The sequence below is a fragment of the Chelonoidis abingdonii genome, chromosome 9 (genome assembly GCF_003597395.2).
Source record: "Chelonoidis abingdonii isolate Lonesome George chromosome 9, CheloAbing_2.0, whole genome shotgun sequence".
NCBI lineage: Eukaryota > Metazoa > Chordata > Testudines > Testudinidae > Chelonoidis > Chelonoidis abingdonii.
Window position 1 is genome coordinate 61,462,064 of NC_133777.1, and position 20,917 is coordinate 61,482,980.

General features: G+C 38.5%; 1 protein-coding gene across 1 annotated transcript in view; it reads right to left on the bottom strand.

Annotated features, from left to right (window-relative positions):
- The window catches only part of UNC13C (unc-13 homolog C), a 421,885-nt gene that overhangs the window by 10,587 nt on the left and 390,381 nt on the right, over nt 1–20,917 (bottom strand). The window contains exons 30-31 of the mRNA XM_032796690.2: nt 20,127–20,274; nt 410–502 (exon numbers count right to left, since the gene is read on the bottom strand). Of these exons, the coding sequence (XP_032652581.1) occupies nt 410–502; nt 20,127–20,274 (241 nt within the window). The remainder of the gene's footprint in view (nt 1–409; nt 503–20,126; nt 20,275–20,917) is intronic.

Sequence of the window (20,917 nt, forward strand, 5' to 3'; positions counted from 1 at the left end):
TCCTCACTGTTAAAAATGCACAGCATACTTCCATCCTGAATTTTTCCATCTTCAACTTCCAGCCATTGGATCTTATTAGACTTTTGTAAGAGCCCAACATCCAATATTTGTTCCCATTATCAAATATCTGTTCCCCATGGAGTACTTATAAACTGTGATCAAGTCAATTCTTAATCTCTTTGTTAAGCTAAATAAATTGAGCTCCTTGAATCTGATCACCAAAAGGAATGTTTTCCAATCTTTTAATCATTCTCATGGCTTGTCTCTGAACGCTCTCCAATTTATTGACATCCTTCCTGAACTGTGGACACAAGACCGGGAAACAGTATTCCAGTAGCGGTTGCATCAGTACCAAATACAGAGGTAAAATAACCTTCCTACTACTTGAGAGTCCCTATTTGAAACTTACCTTTTACAGTGACTCTATGTTCTCCAGTTCCAGGATGTGTAAAGACATCCACCTGTACAGAGATCTCACCTACTGCATTATTGGTAGAATGACCTGCAGAAGTAAACAGTAGTTTAATACTGCTGATTCCTCAACAGCTCAGGGGAAAATAGACAGTACCAGTATGTTACAACAAGATGCAGGTGAACAAATAACTTTATATTAATGTAAGGTGAATAATATGTTTTCTCATTTCCCCCCATATTTTCTTTTCTTAACCATGTGGAATATATTCAATGTCTCGATAAGGTGAGGTGATAGCTTTATAAGTGATTTTTCAACAGCTGCACCTTGTGACCACAAATATCTGCTTCCTGTGTGTATTCTCAGTAGGACTAGGAGAACCTGTCATTAGGAACCTTAAATTCAGCCTGTGATTCAAAAAGTTGGTGCCAACATGAAACTTGGTTGTTTTGCTGAGTTCTGTATGTATACACACATCCAGATTTTCTTGCATGTATATATTTGCAAAACTGCTCCTGTATTATTTAAGGAGTGCCAGAAAAGTGCATCTTAATATGAAGTCAAATAAAGACAAATGTCTTTGTCTGTGGGCTGGACTGTAACAATACAATCTGCATAGGAAGGTGCATTGTACAGTGGCGCTGTCCCAGGATTACACAAGGGAATGAATTGTGATTTAGGTAGTCACAATGTGATCCTCAGTTAACCTGAGGCAACCATTTAGTACACACAGATTTGGCGGAGTTAAGGATTTAGAGTCAAGACTCCATCCACTCCTTACTTGACCATCCCAGCTCTGTCCAACCATTCCCCTTCCACTTGCGTGAGCAGAGAAGCAACAGGACCCCAGAAAAGCTGCTCTCCCATTGCCTGTGAGCCACAAACACAAGTAACCCATGCAGGGTTTAAGGGGATGCTTTACACTCCTGCTTGGGAGCATTGGGCAAGTGACAATCTTGCCCTAAATTAAAGATCCCAACCAATGTGTTTGCCCTGTTTTTCCTTTCCCATACACTAAAGTGCTTTTCTAGGCTTCATCATCCCAGTGGCTTCCTTGAAACGTGATTCTACAGTGATGCTTATTGGTCAGGTTGGAATAATTCATAGTTACATTCTCTTCACTGGCTCAGCGTTGCAAGGACAATTAAATACCCTTATCCCATGGGTTACTGCATCAAAGAACAAGCTTCTTTTCTGACCTGTTAAGATGTGGGAACTCACCATTCAATTTACTTGATTGGAAACTTTGAGAACAGAACACTTTATTTGCTAGCTGCTAAGTGAGTTGGGTCACAATGCTGTGAAGAGTTCACTTGTTAAAAATCATAATCAGAAACCACAGATTTTAATTTAAAAAACCACAAACTGTTTTAATGTCTTAAACAGTAGAGACATAGCTGCCACTTCTGAATCTCAGGGTGCTCAGACAAATGTTGTTTCTAGATATAGACCAATATCAACCAGATGGTGTAGACCCTTTATGACGTGTAAATAGGCAATTTGTTACACAGCGGGTTTTAGTAACAAGAAGTTTAGCTTCAGTGGCAGCCATTAGACTTTGCAGTGCAGTTTGATAATTCCACAGAGAAATTTTTACTATCTTAAGTCCCTAATTAAACTACTGACTCATCCAGTTCACAATAAATGAAAAGTAAATAATGCAAGTTACTTCATCTTTCATCAATTAGTATTAATAAATGGGTTAAAGTAGTAATAAAATAGTTCAAGAACAAGTGAATATCTAAACTCAAAAAACTGACTAGCCAGTTTCAACAGCTTCCACCACTACTGAGTTTCTCTGACTATCCTATAAAACCAGCCTTTAGCAATATGAAAGGAAACTGTTATATGCTAGAAGTGATGGATTTCAATCTGATTTTTCCTTCTGAGGGAAACAAAGTGTTCTCTAACCCATTCATCACTGTCCAGCCTTTATTTGTTAGCAATGACACTCAATTTCTGCTTCCTGGAATAACAATTTTCAGCTGAACACAAAATTGTATGCAAAATATTCTGTCAAGAGAAATAATGCATTTAAAACACAGTTGTCATGACCACTACTCTTCCAGGACCAGATTCTGCCCATTTACCTGTTTTGAGTAGTATATGTGTATTCCTCTTGATTTCAGTAGGGCTACTTAAAGACCTTGTCTTAATTATGAACAAAGGTGTGTTCTTAAGTCAAGTGTGCTTAGGCTTTAACTTGACCTGCTAACTTGTGTGGAAACTAAAAACTGCTGCATCTTGACTAGGATTTCACCTCAAGCAGGCTAACTTGTTAGCTAACTTGTGTTAGGAACATACCTATTTTTCTGTAATGAAGACAAGGGCACAGAGTAAAGAACTATTCAAAAGGCAGAATCTGACTAAGCATTACTATAGTCTAGTTAGTGAAATTCTTCAGGTCAGAAGAGCTCTGCAAAGCTCAAAAGCTTGTCTCTTCCACCAACAGAAGTAGCTCTAATTTCCAATTAAACACATTACCGTACCCACCCGTGGCTCTCACATTTGCAGAAATCAGGAATGTTTGGTGAACAAGTCTCCAAAAAAAAAAAAAAAAGAAAGAAAAAAGATGGGGGGGGAGGGGAGGCTACGTTAGCAACAGATATTATTTGCAATGAAACATTTCAAGTTTTTGCCTCATATAAGAGACAATGCATGTGACCCTAGATCAAATTGGGACAAAATCTGCTCTCAGTTACAGCAATGAAACCCTGCACTAGCTCCATTGAATTTAACTCCAGTGAAGTTCTTCATAATTACTTCAGCTAACCTGAGAGCAAAATGTAGCTTACAGTTTCCTACCGCTGTCAACCTAAGCAACATCTTCCCATCATGAACTAGAGTACTTTTCCCTACAGAGTTTTATTTGCCCATTTGTGGTCGTTAATATACTGGAGCCCTTTAAAGGGTGCTGCAAGTTTTATGCATGCCTAGCACATTACCTATAATACGGTGTGCTGTAGGCATAAGAGAAATCTCATACTATATTTTAAAACATCAAATCATGAAGATTTTTAAACCGAAAACCACTGCAATTAGCACAGCTGCTTTAAGCATAACAAACAGGAGATTCCTTGCGACAATTCATTTTAGACAGCATAAGCTGACTTAATACAAAATGTCGAAATGAAGGTATTTATTTATTTTTCCAGTCTCCAGCACTCTCTCTCACTGAACTGCTGAATAAGTTGGATAGAGATCTTAAGAACATTTAGCATTTGCAAATGTCAACTATTGCAGCTCTCCAAGAAATATCACAGTTCAGGCTAAAGTCTCTGATCTCTCTGTGTGTGTGTGTCTGTGTTTCCTTTCTTACTCCCAGCCTCTGAGAGGTCACAATTCAGGAACAGCCTCCACAGTAGGGCACTCTTAGCCATTCAGATTAGTCTAGAGGAAGGTGCTTTTACCCTAAGCCATATAATAGATTAGTTCTCCTGACAGCAAATAGCCCTGAAGAGCATGCTAGCACTTCCCCTTCTTTAACACTACAATTCATCTCATCAAAAGCCCTATAAACATACTAATGGACTTCATACTGAAAAGCCTTATCTACCAGTGGAATCTACTCACACCTCAGAGCTCTGATTTTACATTTTATTTATTGAGATGCAATCATAACATTAAAAAGCAGTGCTGTTAAAAATGCAGTCACTCTATTGTAAAGCAACAAAAAATTCTCCACAAAACTGGAAAAGGAGAAGGAAAAACTTACACGCAGTCACAGATGCCAGACTGCTTCATGCACTTGTCCCTTCTCAAAAGCCCGGGAAGAGATCTGCATGTTGGTGCATGCTCTACATGTCAGCAGCTGTGAGGGTCACTTATGGAGAATACCGTGCCAAGATCTTCCTCTTTTTTTTAGTAAGGAATCTCCTGCTTTAGGAGTGTCTGCTGCTTATATGTAGACTATTGCATGGGGATAGAGGAAAGGCAATCTCTGAAAGGTCCCAGGCCCATTATAGGTCAAAACTATGTGTTGCATTCTACCCTTAACCCAAAAGGCAGCCAGTGGAGATCTCAGAACAGTGGTGTCATGTGCTCACAGTGAGAAACTCTACTTAACAAACAAGCCATCTCATTCTACTCCACTTTGAGTTTGAGTTGAATTAGAGCACACATTGCAATAATCTAATCTTGAGGGGACAGAGGCATAGGCCTGCATCTGAAAGAAACAGTTGAAACCTCATGTCTACATGCAGATTAAAAACTAGCATTTCTGGTTGTTACTGTTATATGACCATCTAGCAATGACTTGTAGGAATGATGGCTGCACAGCAGTCTTTTATAGAGGTTGGCAAGGTGACTCTCTATAATGGAGTCTTCATCAATAATGGACCCAATTCTTCCCTGCTGACTTTCCCCAGTCAGGAAGGACATGTGTTCAAAGTGCCATGGGAAGGCAGGAAATGCAATGCAGAATTCCCAGCATCTGTAGTGCTTCAGTGAATGTCACTGGCATAAACTCCACCAGAGGAGACTTAGCACATATACCCTCCGGAAATCACTCTGCATCCATAGACGCAGAGACTTAAGTCCATATTTCCTTGATTTTTTTTCTGCAAAAGTAGAAATTTGAATACAATGGAAGGGACCTGTATCAGCCACTACCCGAAAGCAGCCTGGTTTAACTAGATTGTCCACTACTCAAAACAATATGGCTGGGTGATTGACACTTATTCAGTACTATGAAGGAGGCAAATAAATCTTCTCTGTCTCTTGCATAGCTATGGTATAAGCTTTTCAATAATCTTTAAGATGGAATGGATCAGATTTTGAACGTTACTTCATCCACCAGCACTCTAGTCATCTTTCCTCTCATTTCAGTTGTGACAGGTCTTTTACAAATCAAGGAGACCCGTCTTGTCAAATCCAGGGGATAGGATATCTAAGGGCACTTCACTGATGGCTGGATATAAAAGATCATTGCCAGTTCTATAAAAACCTTGATAGAGTTGGGGAAACAAGTATTCATCTTCAGAGCCTTCCAGAATGGGTTCCATTAGGCTCTAGAAGTGGAAGCTCAAAACAGATGCCATATTCCAATCTTATATCATAGGAGCTAATGATGTAACGTTGCTAGTTGTCCCACCTCCAGTCACAATCCAAACACTGGATCAAGAAAGTGGCTAGCTGAGTTGAGCCAGCAACAGTTTGGATTAGCCCCATAATCATCTTGGTGGCCATGGAATTCTGAGGTGTCTCAAAAGTCCTCACCAGCTCTGTCTAGATGCTTGTTGCAAAGTAAAACAGACTTATACGTCTGTTAAGTGTAAAAGTTGTTTAAGTCACTTTAGTAAGTGCAGACACATGTGTTAGTGCATTTGTATGGAAAAGGGTTCATTGTCTCACCTGAGTTACTTAATGCTGAAAAGCTTAGGTTCGTCATCTCAGGGGAGGTTTTGAAGCTAACTGCTAGGGCTGGATGGAAAAAAGTTTAGACCAGCAGAAATAAAAGGGACTCAGAGAAAATGATGTAGCATAAATAACACCTGAATGTCAGACAATTTCATATATTAGAAAATAACTTTTTTCCTTTCCAAAATGGATTATTTCAGTTGTGGTAGGGTTATGCTGTCTATAGCAGCTTCTCACTTATCTTCATTTATCTCCTTTTAAAATGTCCCTTTTATTTTATTTCCCCCTTTAGAATTATATATTTTATATATGTATGTCACAATGGAATTCAATAGTAGAAGAAAATGGAATTTCACTAATCTCCTGTATTTATTTTTATTTTTGCACATGATAAATATACATGTTGTCTTGGCTCCCTAGGGGAATACTTTCTGCGCGAAGGCAACTGGGGGAGACTGAACTACAAGGCGCAATTCCAGTTGAACATAAGGAGCAAGTTATACAGTATAGTTACCCTGAGAACTGATGGACCAAGCAAGAGGACACATCCCTGACTGATCAGCACTACTGTGCACAATTCTCTTTTATGTGATAAATAGACACATAGTTTGAACTGCCTGGCTCTCCTTGAAAATATTCCAGACTGTGCAAGACAATAATAAGAGCAATGAGGACAGGTCAGACTGTATATCTCCCACCCATAGAGAGCACTTTGACACAAGTAAATTGACACAGTGGGTTGTTACCATCATAATCTAGAAGCTGTGAAACAGGAGCAGCACGTATAACATAGTGCAATATATTTATTTTTAAGAAGTCCTTTTAATACATAATTTCACTGGAGAGGCTGTCAAAGATTAAAAGGAAGGGTTATTAGAGACATTTAGAGAGGACATTACTCAATGGTGCAGAGATGCAGTCGATCATTTGAACTAGCAGGAGTAGCACATTTCAGAGAGCCATTCCCTTTGTGCTCTGGAAGCCTTGCCAGGCAATCTGAGAAATGGGAACAGTAGAATGGCAGTTTTGGCAATATTATTAAAATCCAAAAAATGGTGCCACTGAAAGCTGGCAATGTCATGGTACAGAAAGTTGGAACCCAAACAAGTTTAAAAACAAAAACACCTCTAGTTCTGAGCATGTGACTTTCATGTAATTTGGCTTTAATTGTTTTGGTTTTTTTAAGATCGTGTTTCAACTGCAATCTACTTGCAGCCATGTGTTAAGAGTTGTGCACTACTTCCCAGTCTCAGACATTGGCAAGTATAATAGATATATGCCCCCTTTTGACACTCTTTGCAGTAATGTATCAGTATATTCTATGCCACTCTAATGGACTACAAGGTACTACAGGTCCTGTATGTAGAGTAATGATAGGTCTCAAATATTGCCAGGAAGATGCATGTTAAAATTTTCATTTCTATATTTATTTTTAATGACATTGCATTTTTATGGAGGTGTATAATTACAGTTTGCAGCAAAAATTTCCAGATACACAGTGGTTACTCTTTAAAACTTGCCAATTTCTATAAACATCTAGGACTCATATTTCTAAAACTCCATGTAGAAAAAAATCTCAGTCATTAGTTTCATATACACAACACCCAATCCATGCATGAAAACTGGTATTGTGTATGTGTGAAGAGGCATGGAAGTGCAAATCGCTAGGGTTTCCAATCATGTCATTGCACACACTTGAGTCTGAAAAATTCCTGCCTAAATAACATTTCCTATCTGAGGTATTTTCAGCATAAATATGGGAAAATTCAGTTCATGCTGCAATTCCTTAGGTAATCATATCTATTTGTCTAAGGCAAAACTCGCAAGCTTTTGAGGGTGATCACAGTATTGCAGAATTTATTTACAACAAATTTTTTTACCCTGGAATATATTTTTCAAGATCGATATTGTAGTGGTCAACCTTAGACTGTTGTATCTAAAAAGCAACATAGCAGTATACAGCAATTTTCAGCTACTAATAAAACTCCCCAAACTTCATGGCAGTCAGAGGTGGTGCTTCCTTTTACACCAAGAGAATGTGTCCTGGTCCTCAGCAGTGCAGGGCTTCCGCTCAAAAAGGCATGCCTCTTTTACTAGCTCTATGCCTAGGGCACAGTGTTTCAATACGGTCACGTACCCAGTTGTTAAGACATCACTTCTCATTATGGAATGCAAACTGTGACTACCCTACATTTTGGTGGCCAGTCCTCCCCTTTGAAACTGCTTCAAGCTGATTAGTGGTCACCATATTCTATTGTTGGTAATTCCAAGGAGAAATTCTTAAATCTACATCTCTAGCACCCTGAAGAATGAAAAAGAATAATAAAGCTTGAAACTGAAAAAGACTGAGGACACTGGTTCCCTTTGAATTGCATAGGAGACTGACAGTTTTGGGCTGGGGGGGAATAATGGAACATTTTTATTGTTCTTCTAGTGGAGACTTATCCTTGTCATTTCCTCTACAGTAATTACAGCCTCAATTAACAGCAGCTGTGATTACCCTAACTTTTGTTTTCTTTTAACTTTTTCCTTTTTTACTATTGCTGAATCCCCAAAAAAGGTGATGGGTTAATGATTTGTGTAGATTCTAATCTACATTATTGGTGTGTCTACACACCACTCTAACCATGCAGATGTGCTGCAACAGCAGACCTACTCTTATAGCTATGCTTTTACAAGGGCAATGATAGACTCTATTCCTGTTTTCCCCATTGTCCCTGGGGAACCTGCCACTTTTTCACAAACCTGCACTGCACTGGCTAGATTTGCAGGACATGTTTGGAAGATCATGACCTATTGTTAAAAACAAATCATAGCAAGTGCCTAGGATGGGACAAAATTTGCCTGGACCATAACTCAAGTTGGAGAATGGTCACTGAGCTTTAGGGATTTAATTATGTCCTATACAGAGATTGGTGCAGCACCCTTAAGGAGCACAGAAAGGTCAGAGAGCTCATTAATATGTACAATGCCAAATACAAAGGCAGAACTGCCAAAGCTTAAAGGTATTACATTGCTCCAGAAGACATTTATAGGATTCCAACAGGGGCTTGTTTTTTGTTTTTTTTTTTTGTGTACTGTGATCTTCAAGACTAAACCCAGTTTTTTCTCTCTTTCCTCGTAGGTCAGGTTTTCTCAACTTTTTTATCACTTTTGTTGGTCTCTTCTGGATTCTCTCCAATTTGTTCACACTTTCCTAACCTGTGGTGCCCAGAATTGGACACAATACTTCAGCTGAGGCCTAACCAGTGCAAAGGAGAGTGGGACGTTTACCACTAGTGCCTTACATTTGACATACCTGTTAATACACCCCAGAATATTGGCCTTTTTCACAATTGCATCACATTGTTGACTCATATTCAATTTGTGATCCACTACAACCCCCGAGAGCCTTTTAAGCAGTACTACCAACTAAACAGTTATTCCCCATTTTGTGATTGTGCAGTTAACTTTTCTTTCCTAAGTGTAGTACTTTGCACTTGGCTTATTGAACGTCATCTTTTTGATTTCAGACCACTTCATCAAGGTAATTTTGAAATATAATCCTGTCCTCCAAAGTACTTGCAAGCCCTCCCAGCTTAATGTCCTCTGCAAATTTTGTAAGCACACTCTCCACTACATTATCCAAGTCTTAAATGAAAATATTGAATAGTAGTGCATCTCCAGGCATGATCCCTGCACGACTCCACTAGACATATTCTCCCAGTCCGACAGCAAACCATTAATAACTACACTTTGATTATGGCCTTTCATCCAATTGTATAAAAAACTATAGCTGTACAGTAATTTCATTAGATCACTTTTCCCTAGCTTGCTTCTGAGACTGTCCTGGGGGATTGCATTAATAATTTGTTCCAGTATCTTTCCCAGTATTGAAGTTAGGCTGACCATGTGTCCTTTTTGTTCCCATTTTTAAAGATAGGTACTGTGTCTTCTCTTCTCCAGTCCTCTGGGACTCACTCCTCCTCCATAGGTTCCTAATGATAATTGCTAATAGTTCTGATATTGCTTCAGCTAGTTCCATAGGTACCCTCAGATTAATTTTATCAGGCCCTGCAGAGTTGAATACATCTAACTTATCTGAACTAGTTCTCTGAGTTTGTTAAAGGCTGCTTTTATGAAGTCTATAGTCCTTATTCTGCTACTCTCACTCCCTTCCTTTTCTTAGAAGCATGTAAAAACTTATTACCTATATGCACACGCCGATTCTCATATTTGCATATACTAAAGCTCTTTCCTAGCTATTTTGTAGACAAAGTGTAGCTGCACAAATAAATAGATAAGACAAGGACACTGTGATATTGGAAAGGGTACAGCCTTCAAAACTGTAATCATGCATTTTCAAATAAAGCTGAAATCTCCTTTACTTACATACAGTTTTAGCTGCCAAGACCTAACTTAACTATTATTTCCGCCCTGAAACATTTTATGACATCTCTCTGTCTGTCTAATCAATAGGTTTTTTTTTCTAAATTGCCTATGAATGTATTATCTAAGCCTAATCTCTAATGCCTAAAGAATATAGGGAGCTTTTGCTTTTGCCTTTGTACCATCAATGCATACAAGGAAAATACAAAACCTTGACTTCTGGTTTGGCAATTGGAAAACTTTTCTGTTCACCTCTAATGATGTCATTTCCTATTTATAAAGCAGAGTTGGATTTATGTAAGCAACTGATGTTATAGTATATTCCTTCTCATTAGGCAAACATTTTCCAGTTCTAGACACTTTATCTTCTTGTTTTTAGATGCTCCCTTCTCCTTTGTCTGGCATATTGAAAGCTGTTGGTAATCATTTCATGTGGAACAACACTGCTCTGCAGCCACTTAAGCACAAAGTAGGTCCTGCACTTAGAGTTTTATGATACTGGATGAGTATTGATCCTTTAGTTAGTTAATGGCACAAACCCTCAAGAAAGCCCCCAACTCACAAACTAGAAATATTGTGCGATCCAGCAACCACGTTTGTTATGTCCTATGCATCTTACAGTAAATGAAGTATGTGCAGTACTTTCTTCTCTGTCCTAATACCGATCGATACAGTATCCCAAATATATTTTAGTTGTAAAACCTTAGGAAAGATTCCATAGATATGCTTGTTGATAAACAGCCATTCTGGATGTTATGCTGGGATTTTTAGTTTAGCGATATAATTACTAATAAGAGATTAGAGCAATTTGCAATGCTATTGGTGTTCAAGACACTTTCTTTTCACACTGGTGATCAAAGCTAAGAATCTGCATTCATATGAAATGTAGATGATATATTTTAAAAAAACTTCTTTTAAATATATACATAAAATATTTATAATGTTTGAAAATAAATTATTATTAATTTATTATTATTTTATTTGTATTTTGGTAGTATCTAGGAACCACAGTCAGGGACTAGGGCTCTATTGTACTAACACAGAACAAAAAGAAAATGTTTAAGAAATTAAAAAAATATTAATAGATTCTTAGGTTCAGTCTTGCTCATACTCATCAGAGTATTTTACGATGCTGTATATGGAATAGTATAGCATGGAAAAGCTCCATATTGATGCTAGACATTTTTGAAATACAAAAAAGCTTAACTACATTTTACTGTGATATTTATCTCTGTCATTGTATCTGGTGTATTCTGTTTTCATGGGACTAAATATGCTCTGTTTACCAATTTCAATCAAGAAAAACTCCACTGATTTTTTAACAGCGTTATTCTGGATTTATGCTGCTGTTAACTAAGGACAGAGTTCTCTGAGTGGGGAATAATGGAAATACTGTAATCAATTTGACAGCGTTTACATTTTAATAGCATCCACTGTAATGTAATTACTGATTATTATGGAAAGAGTTAGAAGGAAATGTGAAAAATTGTTATAGAGTTAGTACACTAGATCAATCACAAGCCAGCTTTTAACCTGATCTAACCAAAAGTAACAAGTGAAGTGTAACTTTGTTCCACGAGAAGGTGATTGCTGGAGGAAATTGGTATGAATCTTTTTTAGGAACCATTTTTGAGAAACATCTACTGAGACTGATCCCACAGATCAAATCTCTGATGCACAGACACAGTCAGTATTCGCAACCTACAAAAATAGAAGCTGTTCTACTTTAGTTGTTTTCAACCTGATCCTGCTCCTCTATTGAAGGTAAAAACAACTTGGCCTTTGACTTCAAAGGCTTTATCTTGACTAGGAAAAGTGCTAGAGTTTAGATTAACTTTAGCTATAACACGCTAGTCAAGCTTGAACCTAAACTCTCCATCTTTTTTCTAGTATAGATGCAGGGTAAAACCTTCCAGCTCAGGGGTTCTCAAACCAGGGGTCAGTTATTACATGGGGGGTTGTGAGCTGTCAGCCTCCACTCAAAACACCGCTTTGCCTCCAACATTTGTAATGGCGTCAAATATATTAAACCTAAACTTGCCCACTTTTGGTGTTAAATATATTAAACCTAAACCAGCCTAAACTTGCCCACTTTTCCTACTCAAGATAAAAGAAAAGGGAACAAAATTGGGACCTCTGTGACTACATGGGGTCTTAATTTCCATGGACTTGCACTTTGGTAAAGGGATTGCAATATACTACAGGATTCTGATTTGGCAGTGTTTACACCCTATTTGCACAAATGGAAATGGCTACACAGGATGCAAGGCTGTGGTCACTCGGGCCATAAAATCTGGATTTCTAAACCACATTCAAAATTTTTCCAAATGTTCGGTTTTTTTCTCAATGAATTTACACTGCTAAAGAATGCTAAAATCAGCCTGCTTCAACCTGTTTGCCAGCAGTATTACAGCTGCTAACAGCTTTGAACTCTAATAGATGGTTGACTAAAGAGAAAGGAATATAATTCCTCTGGAACACAAGCCTCTATATGCTACTGTATGGAAATGTAAAGTAACAAACATCAGGTTAAGTGCTGAATTTGAGCTTGACACAAAAAGTAAAACTAACTTTCATTATCGGCTTATAATCACTTGTCTGTAAAATTCCAGTGTGTTGCTTACTACCAGTGAAAGTGACTTTACATGGCTCAAACAATTAATTACCAGAATTCAATTCAATTTTTTTTTTTTGCAAAAGAGAATATTGCTCAACTAGTTTTAAATGTGTGGGTTAAAATAAACAGCTTAAATGCTTGTAAGTTTTCTACTTGAAATAAAATCCCAGTATTTGTATTGCCAAGTGGCCAAAAAAAAGGCACCTTTGCCTTTATCAGCACATAAACATAGGCTGGATATTTTCCTACATATTTTAAAGCAGAAATGACAACTCCAATAGCATTCAACTTCCAAGCAGGTAGAAAAAGGGGCATGGCCGGGACAGTAACAGTGGCATGGTCAAACAAAAGAACTTCCCTGTCCCCTTGTATGAAACAGAAAAAAATATTAAAGCTAGTGTTCAGGATGAGTGTGGCATGTAAATTGTGTGCACATTTTGATCCTGTCCACTAGTTACAGTATGATATTGCAGCCAGGATTCTTGGCTTATCATTCACTTATACTGCTGAGCTTGCAGACTTATCAATATGCCTATTGAACCAAAGAACTGAACTTACACTATTCACCACCATTTTAGTGGTAAAATTGTAAAACACATAAAATTGGCCATTGTTTAAAAATACAGCTGGTTTATGCACATCATTCAGTCATTTAATTATTGCTTAAGCACTTGTCTGTTGGGAAAATAATCCTGGTATGCTGCAGAGCCTTGAAGTAGAAAATCCATCATAAATTTATGGTACAGTTTAATAATGTTATCTCTCTGGACTCTAGTAATTTACTTTTAAAGTGCCCGTACTCAATTACATTTTTTCCTTGATTGTTATTTCAAATAAATCACAAAACAGATTAGCCTTTAAATAGTTATTACATAAAAAAACCTGTTAAAATATTAAGGTTGCCTCACATTAAGTTAAGTACTCAAAGTTAGGAACTCCTAGAATTAAGGTTACCTCTGTAACTTTCACGTGGTTTCATTGCACAATCTAGACTCTGTTAATGGTATACAGAAGGGGGCAAAATTAAGGCACCGATTCAGGAAATCACCACTATTCAACACTGATACAATACGCATCAACAAACTGGAAAAAATAAATCTCTTTCTGATGTGAGTATTATTAAATGTAGGCAAAATGTAAATGGAACAAAATTCTGCCTTCAGTTCCTCCAACATCATTCCAGATTAATTATGGCAAATGGGCAGAATTTCGCCTTAAACTGTTGGGTCCTAAAAAATATGCCTGATTATTACCCATTTTTAGTTTTGTGATAGTTTTGTGATAATTTTTTCTCTGATGTTACGAAGTGCATATTAAGTGGGACGTGCTCTGACCTTAGACAAGCAGATATCTCTCCTGCTGAAGTCAACAGGATCTGTCCCTAGGGGTAATTAGCGTGCGCCAAATGCCCCTTGCCATGTTTTACCCAAGATTTCCCAGCACCATGACACAATAAAAATGATATTTAGAACTGTAGGCAGAATGACGAAGTTGGAACTTCCTAAAAAACCCCTGCTTTCAACCAGATTTTGGACTGGTGATTTTATTTTTCTGATAGTGTTATAGCAGTACAGCCCCTGTATTTGATGCCATTTTATACAGATGTAAAGGCAACTTCTACTGCTCTAGCTTATTTCACATCCTGTCAGGGAATAAGCTGTACTTCTAGAAGCACTTTCATACTGGTGGATCTGCATCAGTGCTGTGGGGACTGTACCACAGTCACTTAGCTAGTGTAGTTACTAGTGTAGCAGGATAATGTGTGCATGTAGGTAAGGGCTAAGCCTTTTAAAATGAAGAAACAGATATGTATGGTCTGGCTGTGTGCAATTGTTTTTTAATTAAAATGACATTTAAACTGATTGTACCTATGAAACAACAGCTTGTACAGCTTTGGGAGCCCTTCATTTTACTATTTATCTAAATGGCAAATGAGTACATGCTGCCAGCCTTCTTTGCCCTTGTCTCACTCATTTTGACTGCAAGGTTTCTAGAGGAAACTGTAGACGTGCTGCACTGTAACTAGAGATGGGGGGGAAATGCTGGCTGCAGTGTCTGTAACTCCTCTCTAATGTGTTGAGTTAATCTAAAAATGAAATGTCAAACCCCATTACCAAGTCTGCACCTTTATTTCTCCCAGTAGAAGGAGGGTTTCACTGCTGTCTGACCCGCTCACTGTAAACAGTGACAGCATCTGACTAACAAACATGCAGTTTGCATATAAACCAACATTAAAGCAAAAAAAAAAAAATGAGAAGACTAAGGGCAAAATACTCCTTCATCTGGCTATGGGGAGAAGAACCTCACTCAACATAGATGAAGAATTTTCCCTGCAGTGCCCCTCTCCATCCATGGAATTTCTGCAGCACCTGAGGATCTTGGCTCAAAAGCTTTACTCTCCTGTGTCAGGGAAGGAGAGAGGGACACGCTTTGGAGACACTCTGGAGATCTGCTGCAAGGAGGGGTCTAGAAGTCTGAAGCTGGAAAAGGGGTTGACTAGGCATTGGTGTAAAGGATTAAGAGTTGAACAGAGGGAAGTAAGATCCAGAATTTAAACAGGGTCTGAAACTTAAATGATCATGGCAAGAGAGGACTTCCAATCTCTAATTGGTACAGTCAATTTCCCTCAACCATAGAGGTAGAACCAGGGATGAGTATTAGTACCTATCCACTGAATAGCAGTCAGGTGGCACTGCTGTCTCTGAAAGCACATGTTTTGCAAATGATGTGGCTGCCTCAGTCATGCTGACTGGATGACATGGTTATAATGTCACGATCAGGAGTGCAGCTATATAATAAGGTATTTCTGAGAATAATAATGAAGAAAATAGAGACCTTTGCTCTCTTCAGTTAAGCTTTGGCTCAGGCTCATAAGTTACTTTGCAAATTGTAGTTTAACAATTTGAAGACCAGGACTCGTTTGCTGAAGAAATTTGCAAATAATTTCAAATAAAGACCAAATGAGTGAATTTTATAATTTATTTGCATAGAATAGCCAAGAGAAAACAGACAAAATGTAAGGTTCCATTACTGAGACATCCACCAACATTAGATAGGAAGCAGAGTTATGCTTAAGCTGCTTTGATCCTCATCTCTATCAATATTTAGAATTCACAGGCAGCTCAGGTTTCTCATTGAACATATTAAAAGAATTGGCATGTACAGTAAAATCATGCTAAGTTTAAGATTTTTTATAAGATCTGTGTATATTTTGCAAATATGAGTAATTTTATAGGTCTTCACGTCTCTATATACTTGAAATTTAATCCTGAAAAATCTATTCTGCATTCTTTCTGTGTGTTTGAACAATTTGTAACTTTTAGTATGAAAAAGTTTGCAGAGGTTGATCTGCTCCATTCAAAATGATTTTGCAAAAGATTAGACACAATCAATTGCTTTCTAATGTGGGTTGTTTTTTTAACTGTATTTGGAAACTACACTGTCACTTTAAATAAGAATGACCAAAGTAATAAAAGTTACTAAACGGGTACTTCTCAAATTATATAAGGGAAAACTAGATTTTATCAACAAGAGTGAGCTTAAAAAAGACAAATCAATTTCAGTAAAAACAATTGATGTTATCACTAAATTTACAAGTAGCTGCTCATTCATTCATTAGTAAAGAAAAAATATAGAGCATAAAATATAAAACTGGAGGCTGATATTTAAAAAAGTAGAACCCTATTGCTCATACAATTTGTGTGTGCCTTTGTCTTCATTTGCACATGCATTACCCTAATTAGCTAGTTATCTAATTATTTCTGAACGCAAATTCTTGATTTGCATAAACATTCATTATAACTGCCAATAGCACAGCCACAGTTGGGAAAGACCAGAAATGAGAATAAATGAGTCCTTGGTTTCATAAGGAACATCAACAGTAAAACATTAGGAGATATATTTCCCTAGCCCTTATCCCCTGGTGGTACTTATGCTAACAAAAGTGTGCAACTACAGTCACACTAATATGTGCACAGCAATGCACACAGACCTCAAGCTTCTGTTAATGAAAATCAGGCCCTTCAGGTTTGTGGCTTGAAAATGGTAAATGATCTTTATTTTATAACTACAACCTGCGTAATTTTCTCTCTTATGCACATTTTCGTTATAACTTAGGGAAAAGCAAAGTGTATGTTAGAATTAGTAATTACTCATCTGCTGCCTAAATCTATATTGTATTATCTTATGAGAGGGAAAAATATTTTCCTTATACATTAGAGTTTTAAGTATTTTTCCGATGCATGAATTATTAATGAAGACCCTTAATGTAATGGAGTAGCTGCTCAGAAAATTATTCCTTACAATGAATCTTGAGAGCAAGTTGCAAAATTCATGTTGCGTGCCAGGTATTTAAATTGAAAGTAACAAATTGCACTTCAAAAGTAAAAGTAATTACTTTCCAGGTTAATGTTCAATTAAAACTGTTCTCACCCTCATGAGATGGAGCAAGATAATAATTATAGATCAGCAAATTGTATTTCCACTCAAAGACAGTAAGTGATGGACAGAGCCATTTTTAAAAGGCCCCTGCATTTGGTGAAATCTAGTGCTGATTTTTAGTATGCAGAAGTAACTCTGTAATATGGAATTTTAATGTATGTTTTATAGCTTTCAGAACAGGAGCGGCGCCAGGGTTTCTGGCACCCTAGGCAGAATTCGGGCGGGGGGGGGGGAAGGGCGGCATTTTGCGCACTCCCCATGGGGCGTGTGGGAGCTTCCGGTTTTGCTCCCGTCGCGCCGCCAAAGGACCCTCCGCCGAAATGCCGCAGGCGACAACAGCAGTCATTGCCGAAATGTCAGCAGTAGCTCAATTGCCTGCCGCTGTTTTCTGCAGTACTGTCAGCGGAGGGTCTTTCTTCAGCAGCGCGACGGGAGCAGAACCCGAAGCTCCCGCGTGCCCCATGGGGAGTGCACAAAATGCCGCACCCTGAATCCTAGCACTCTATAGGCCATCGCCTAGGGTCGCCTAATGGAAGCACTGACCCTGTTTCAGAACAATGGATTGTCAATTCCTAATAGGTGATAGCAGCCTTTGAAAACAGCAGGAACTCATGTGGAGCCCTTTCATTGTTTGAAAATGTCCTCTTGAGTACTTGTTACTCTTCACTGGATAGAACCAGACCTTAAACATAGAAGGACTGATTCTCATTTACACTCTGGTCCCTTTATACTCCTGTAGCAGTGTAAAACAGAGTGCTAGAGCAGTGTAACCTAGCTCATAAATTCTTGGGCTGTTCTCTGCTTTAATTTGACTGTCAATATTAGAGATTTGACATGGTCATATGGAGATGTTTAAAAATACTCTGATGTGATTTTAGCTTGTCATGGTTAAAAATCAAACACAAGGGAAAGAAAAAATGCCTTTCACTCTGAAAGCCACCCTGCTATTACAGGTGGATGTGGCAGAAAAATCTACATAAAAATGGGGAACCATGTGTAAGCCTTGCCCTGCTTCTGTGTAAGTCAGTTATAAACTCCCATTGTTGTCAATGGGAGCCCATTTGAGCCAAAGACAGCAGCAGGCTGTGCCCATGCTCTTTACCTCTGGGTCTGAAATTGCCCACGTCCAAGGTTTTGGTTGAGGCCTCTTGCAAATGGTATTAGATCCCTTGTGAGTGCTCTTCTCTTGGGAGGCCAGGAATGGGGATATTAGGGTACTTATTAGTCAAAGCTGAAGTGTGCACTATATGGAAAAGTCAGCATGTATGTCAGACTGTGAAAGCACTAGGTTATGTGCAAGAGCCACACTTCATTATTCTCGGGTTCAAAGAAAATAGTATGTAGCTTATCCTATTTGAGAGATATTTGCAGCCAATAATCTTTAGCTCCTTATGTTGTGAATCTCTATAGCTGCCAAAAGATGATGTAGTGGGTCCCTCTCCCCAGTAATGGTATACACTATGGGCTAAGTTGTGTAGCCCTTACTCCTGCTGGTGATCACTCATAAAGTTTAAGGCCAGAAGGGACAATCAGATGATGTGGTTCAACTTCCTATATATCACAGACCTCCAGCATTCGCACATTAAACCCAACCAGCAAAATAAGCCCAAAGGAGAGTAGACTATTACGTGCCACAGACAGAGATGAGGGAAAACTGAGGTGCACGGCTGCCTGTGGCCCCTGCAATGGAAGGGAAATGAAGTGAAATGGATATCCTGGCAACTGACCCTCACTCACCCATTGCAGAGGAAGGCAACCCCTCCTTCAAAGTCACTGCCAGTTGGACCTGGCAGAAAATTCCTTCCTGGGCCTCACTCAGGGCAAGCAGTTAGACCTTGAGCATGTGAGCGAGAATCAGCCGGCCAAGTACCTGGTGTCATCTTGGAGCACTGTCCCTTCCCCATCCTGTGTTTGATCCCTAGCCATGGCCATCTCTGATGCTTCAGAGAAAAGAGACTATCCCCTCCAGGATACATAACGGGGAGCCCCTGCCTGACCCCTGCAGGGGGCTTGCTGATGCCCTGAAGCATGAACTTTCAGGAACATAAGACACACTGAAAGTGAGCTCCACCCCCCCATCACAAGCAACCCCATCATCCAATTGCACCTACAAGTTTCTCCAGCTCTCTCTGAAAGCTAATTAAGCTGTTTGCTCCCACAACTCTTAATGGGAGGCTATTCCAAAACCATACCGCTCTTTTGGCTGGAAACCTTGTAATTTCCAGTGCAGCATTTCTACCATATAACTCATAACACCATCTTCCCTGCAAGGAGACCAGAAGGTGCCTTCTCTTTAGCCAGTTCTTTAGCTACCTTGCAATTCTTGTAGTGATCTGCAGACATTGATGATAATGATTTCAGAAGGACTATGCATGTGAGTAAGCAGTTTCCCACACGAGTAAAGGTTGAACACCTAGCTTTGTCAGTGTGTATGCATAACTTTAGGGTCAGAGCTTCAGCTAATGTAAATGAACTTAGCTGCACTGACTTGCTGACGTATACTAGCTGAGAACCTGGCCCATAGGGTAATCTCACACACTTGAGTGTATACAACTCATTGCATTGTTTGCCTAGGTAGATATGTATGTACCATAGAATCTATTATTCACCCGGGGTTTACTTATTGTTGAGATTGAATTTTTATTACCATTGCATTAACATGGCTTATATTAACATGGGCAGACTGCCAGCATTACTGGAATGCATGGAACAGTGCTTTACTCTGAGTAGTCAAACTGAGTAGTCAAACTGAAATCAGTTGGACCGTTTGGCATGTAAGATATTTACTGTGAAGTGCCGCCTCAAGACCATAATTATTAAAACTTCATAATATGTTTTGACAGTTATAATTGGCATCAATAGCAAAATATTCATTTAAAATGTTAAAATCATCTTTGCTACATTTCCAGCCCCAATGAACAAGTCACTTACTTTGAGACGTCTGAGTTGCTATAAATTTCTTTATCAAGGCATCAGTAGTTTGTGTATAAAGGCTAAGAGCATATCTCAGAGACTGTAGATCTGGGCTTTTCTCCAAGAAATTCTTTTTCAGCCCATTTCCTCCAGCATGAAAGTATTGCTAAAAAAGAAAAACATAGGTAAGGCATTGAGAGAAGTAAATTATCTGATAAAAATCTCCAGGTAAGACCTGATGTTTATATAGCAATATCTAGAATAAAACTGATTAATGCAGTGCTTAAAATTTACAATTTGTATCTTTGAGGATAGTTGTTATTGTCCACATTACAGTTTTTGTGTGGTTCTCCCCTCCCCAAAAAAACACTTAAGTGTTATTTTAATCCCTCTTAAAATGTATATAACTCAAAAATAGTTAAATGTGTGGGTTTTTTTCTGTTCGTGAAGTTACAGCCATCTCAAAACTAGGGTTTACAGTGCAACTACAGAAACAAATCTCTTTTGACAGCATGCTTGATGTGGTAGAAATCTGTCCAAGTGTAGTACTACGACACTGTTTGGCAGAAAGGCATAATTCATGGTGGGAATCTTTGGATTGGATATGGTGACAAATTTAGAGACTAGCTAGAGGTTCAGTGAGGGATTAGGACTGCTTTCTAGTCTTCCAGTCTTATTCTACTCTGTAAAATTGGCATTGTGAGTTTCCATGGTTATTGTTTCTATACCAAAAATTCCAGACAAAGATGGACTACAAGTTGTCAGTAACAGTATCCCCAAAAATGTCACGGCAAACCTGGTGGCTGAAC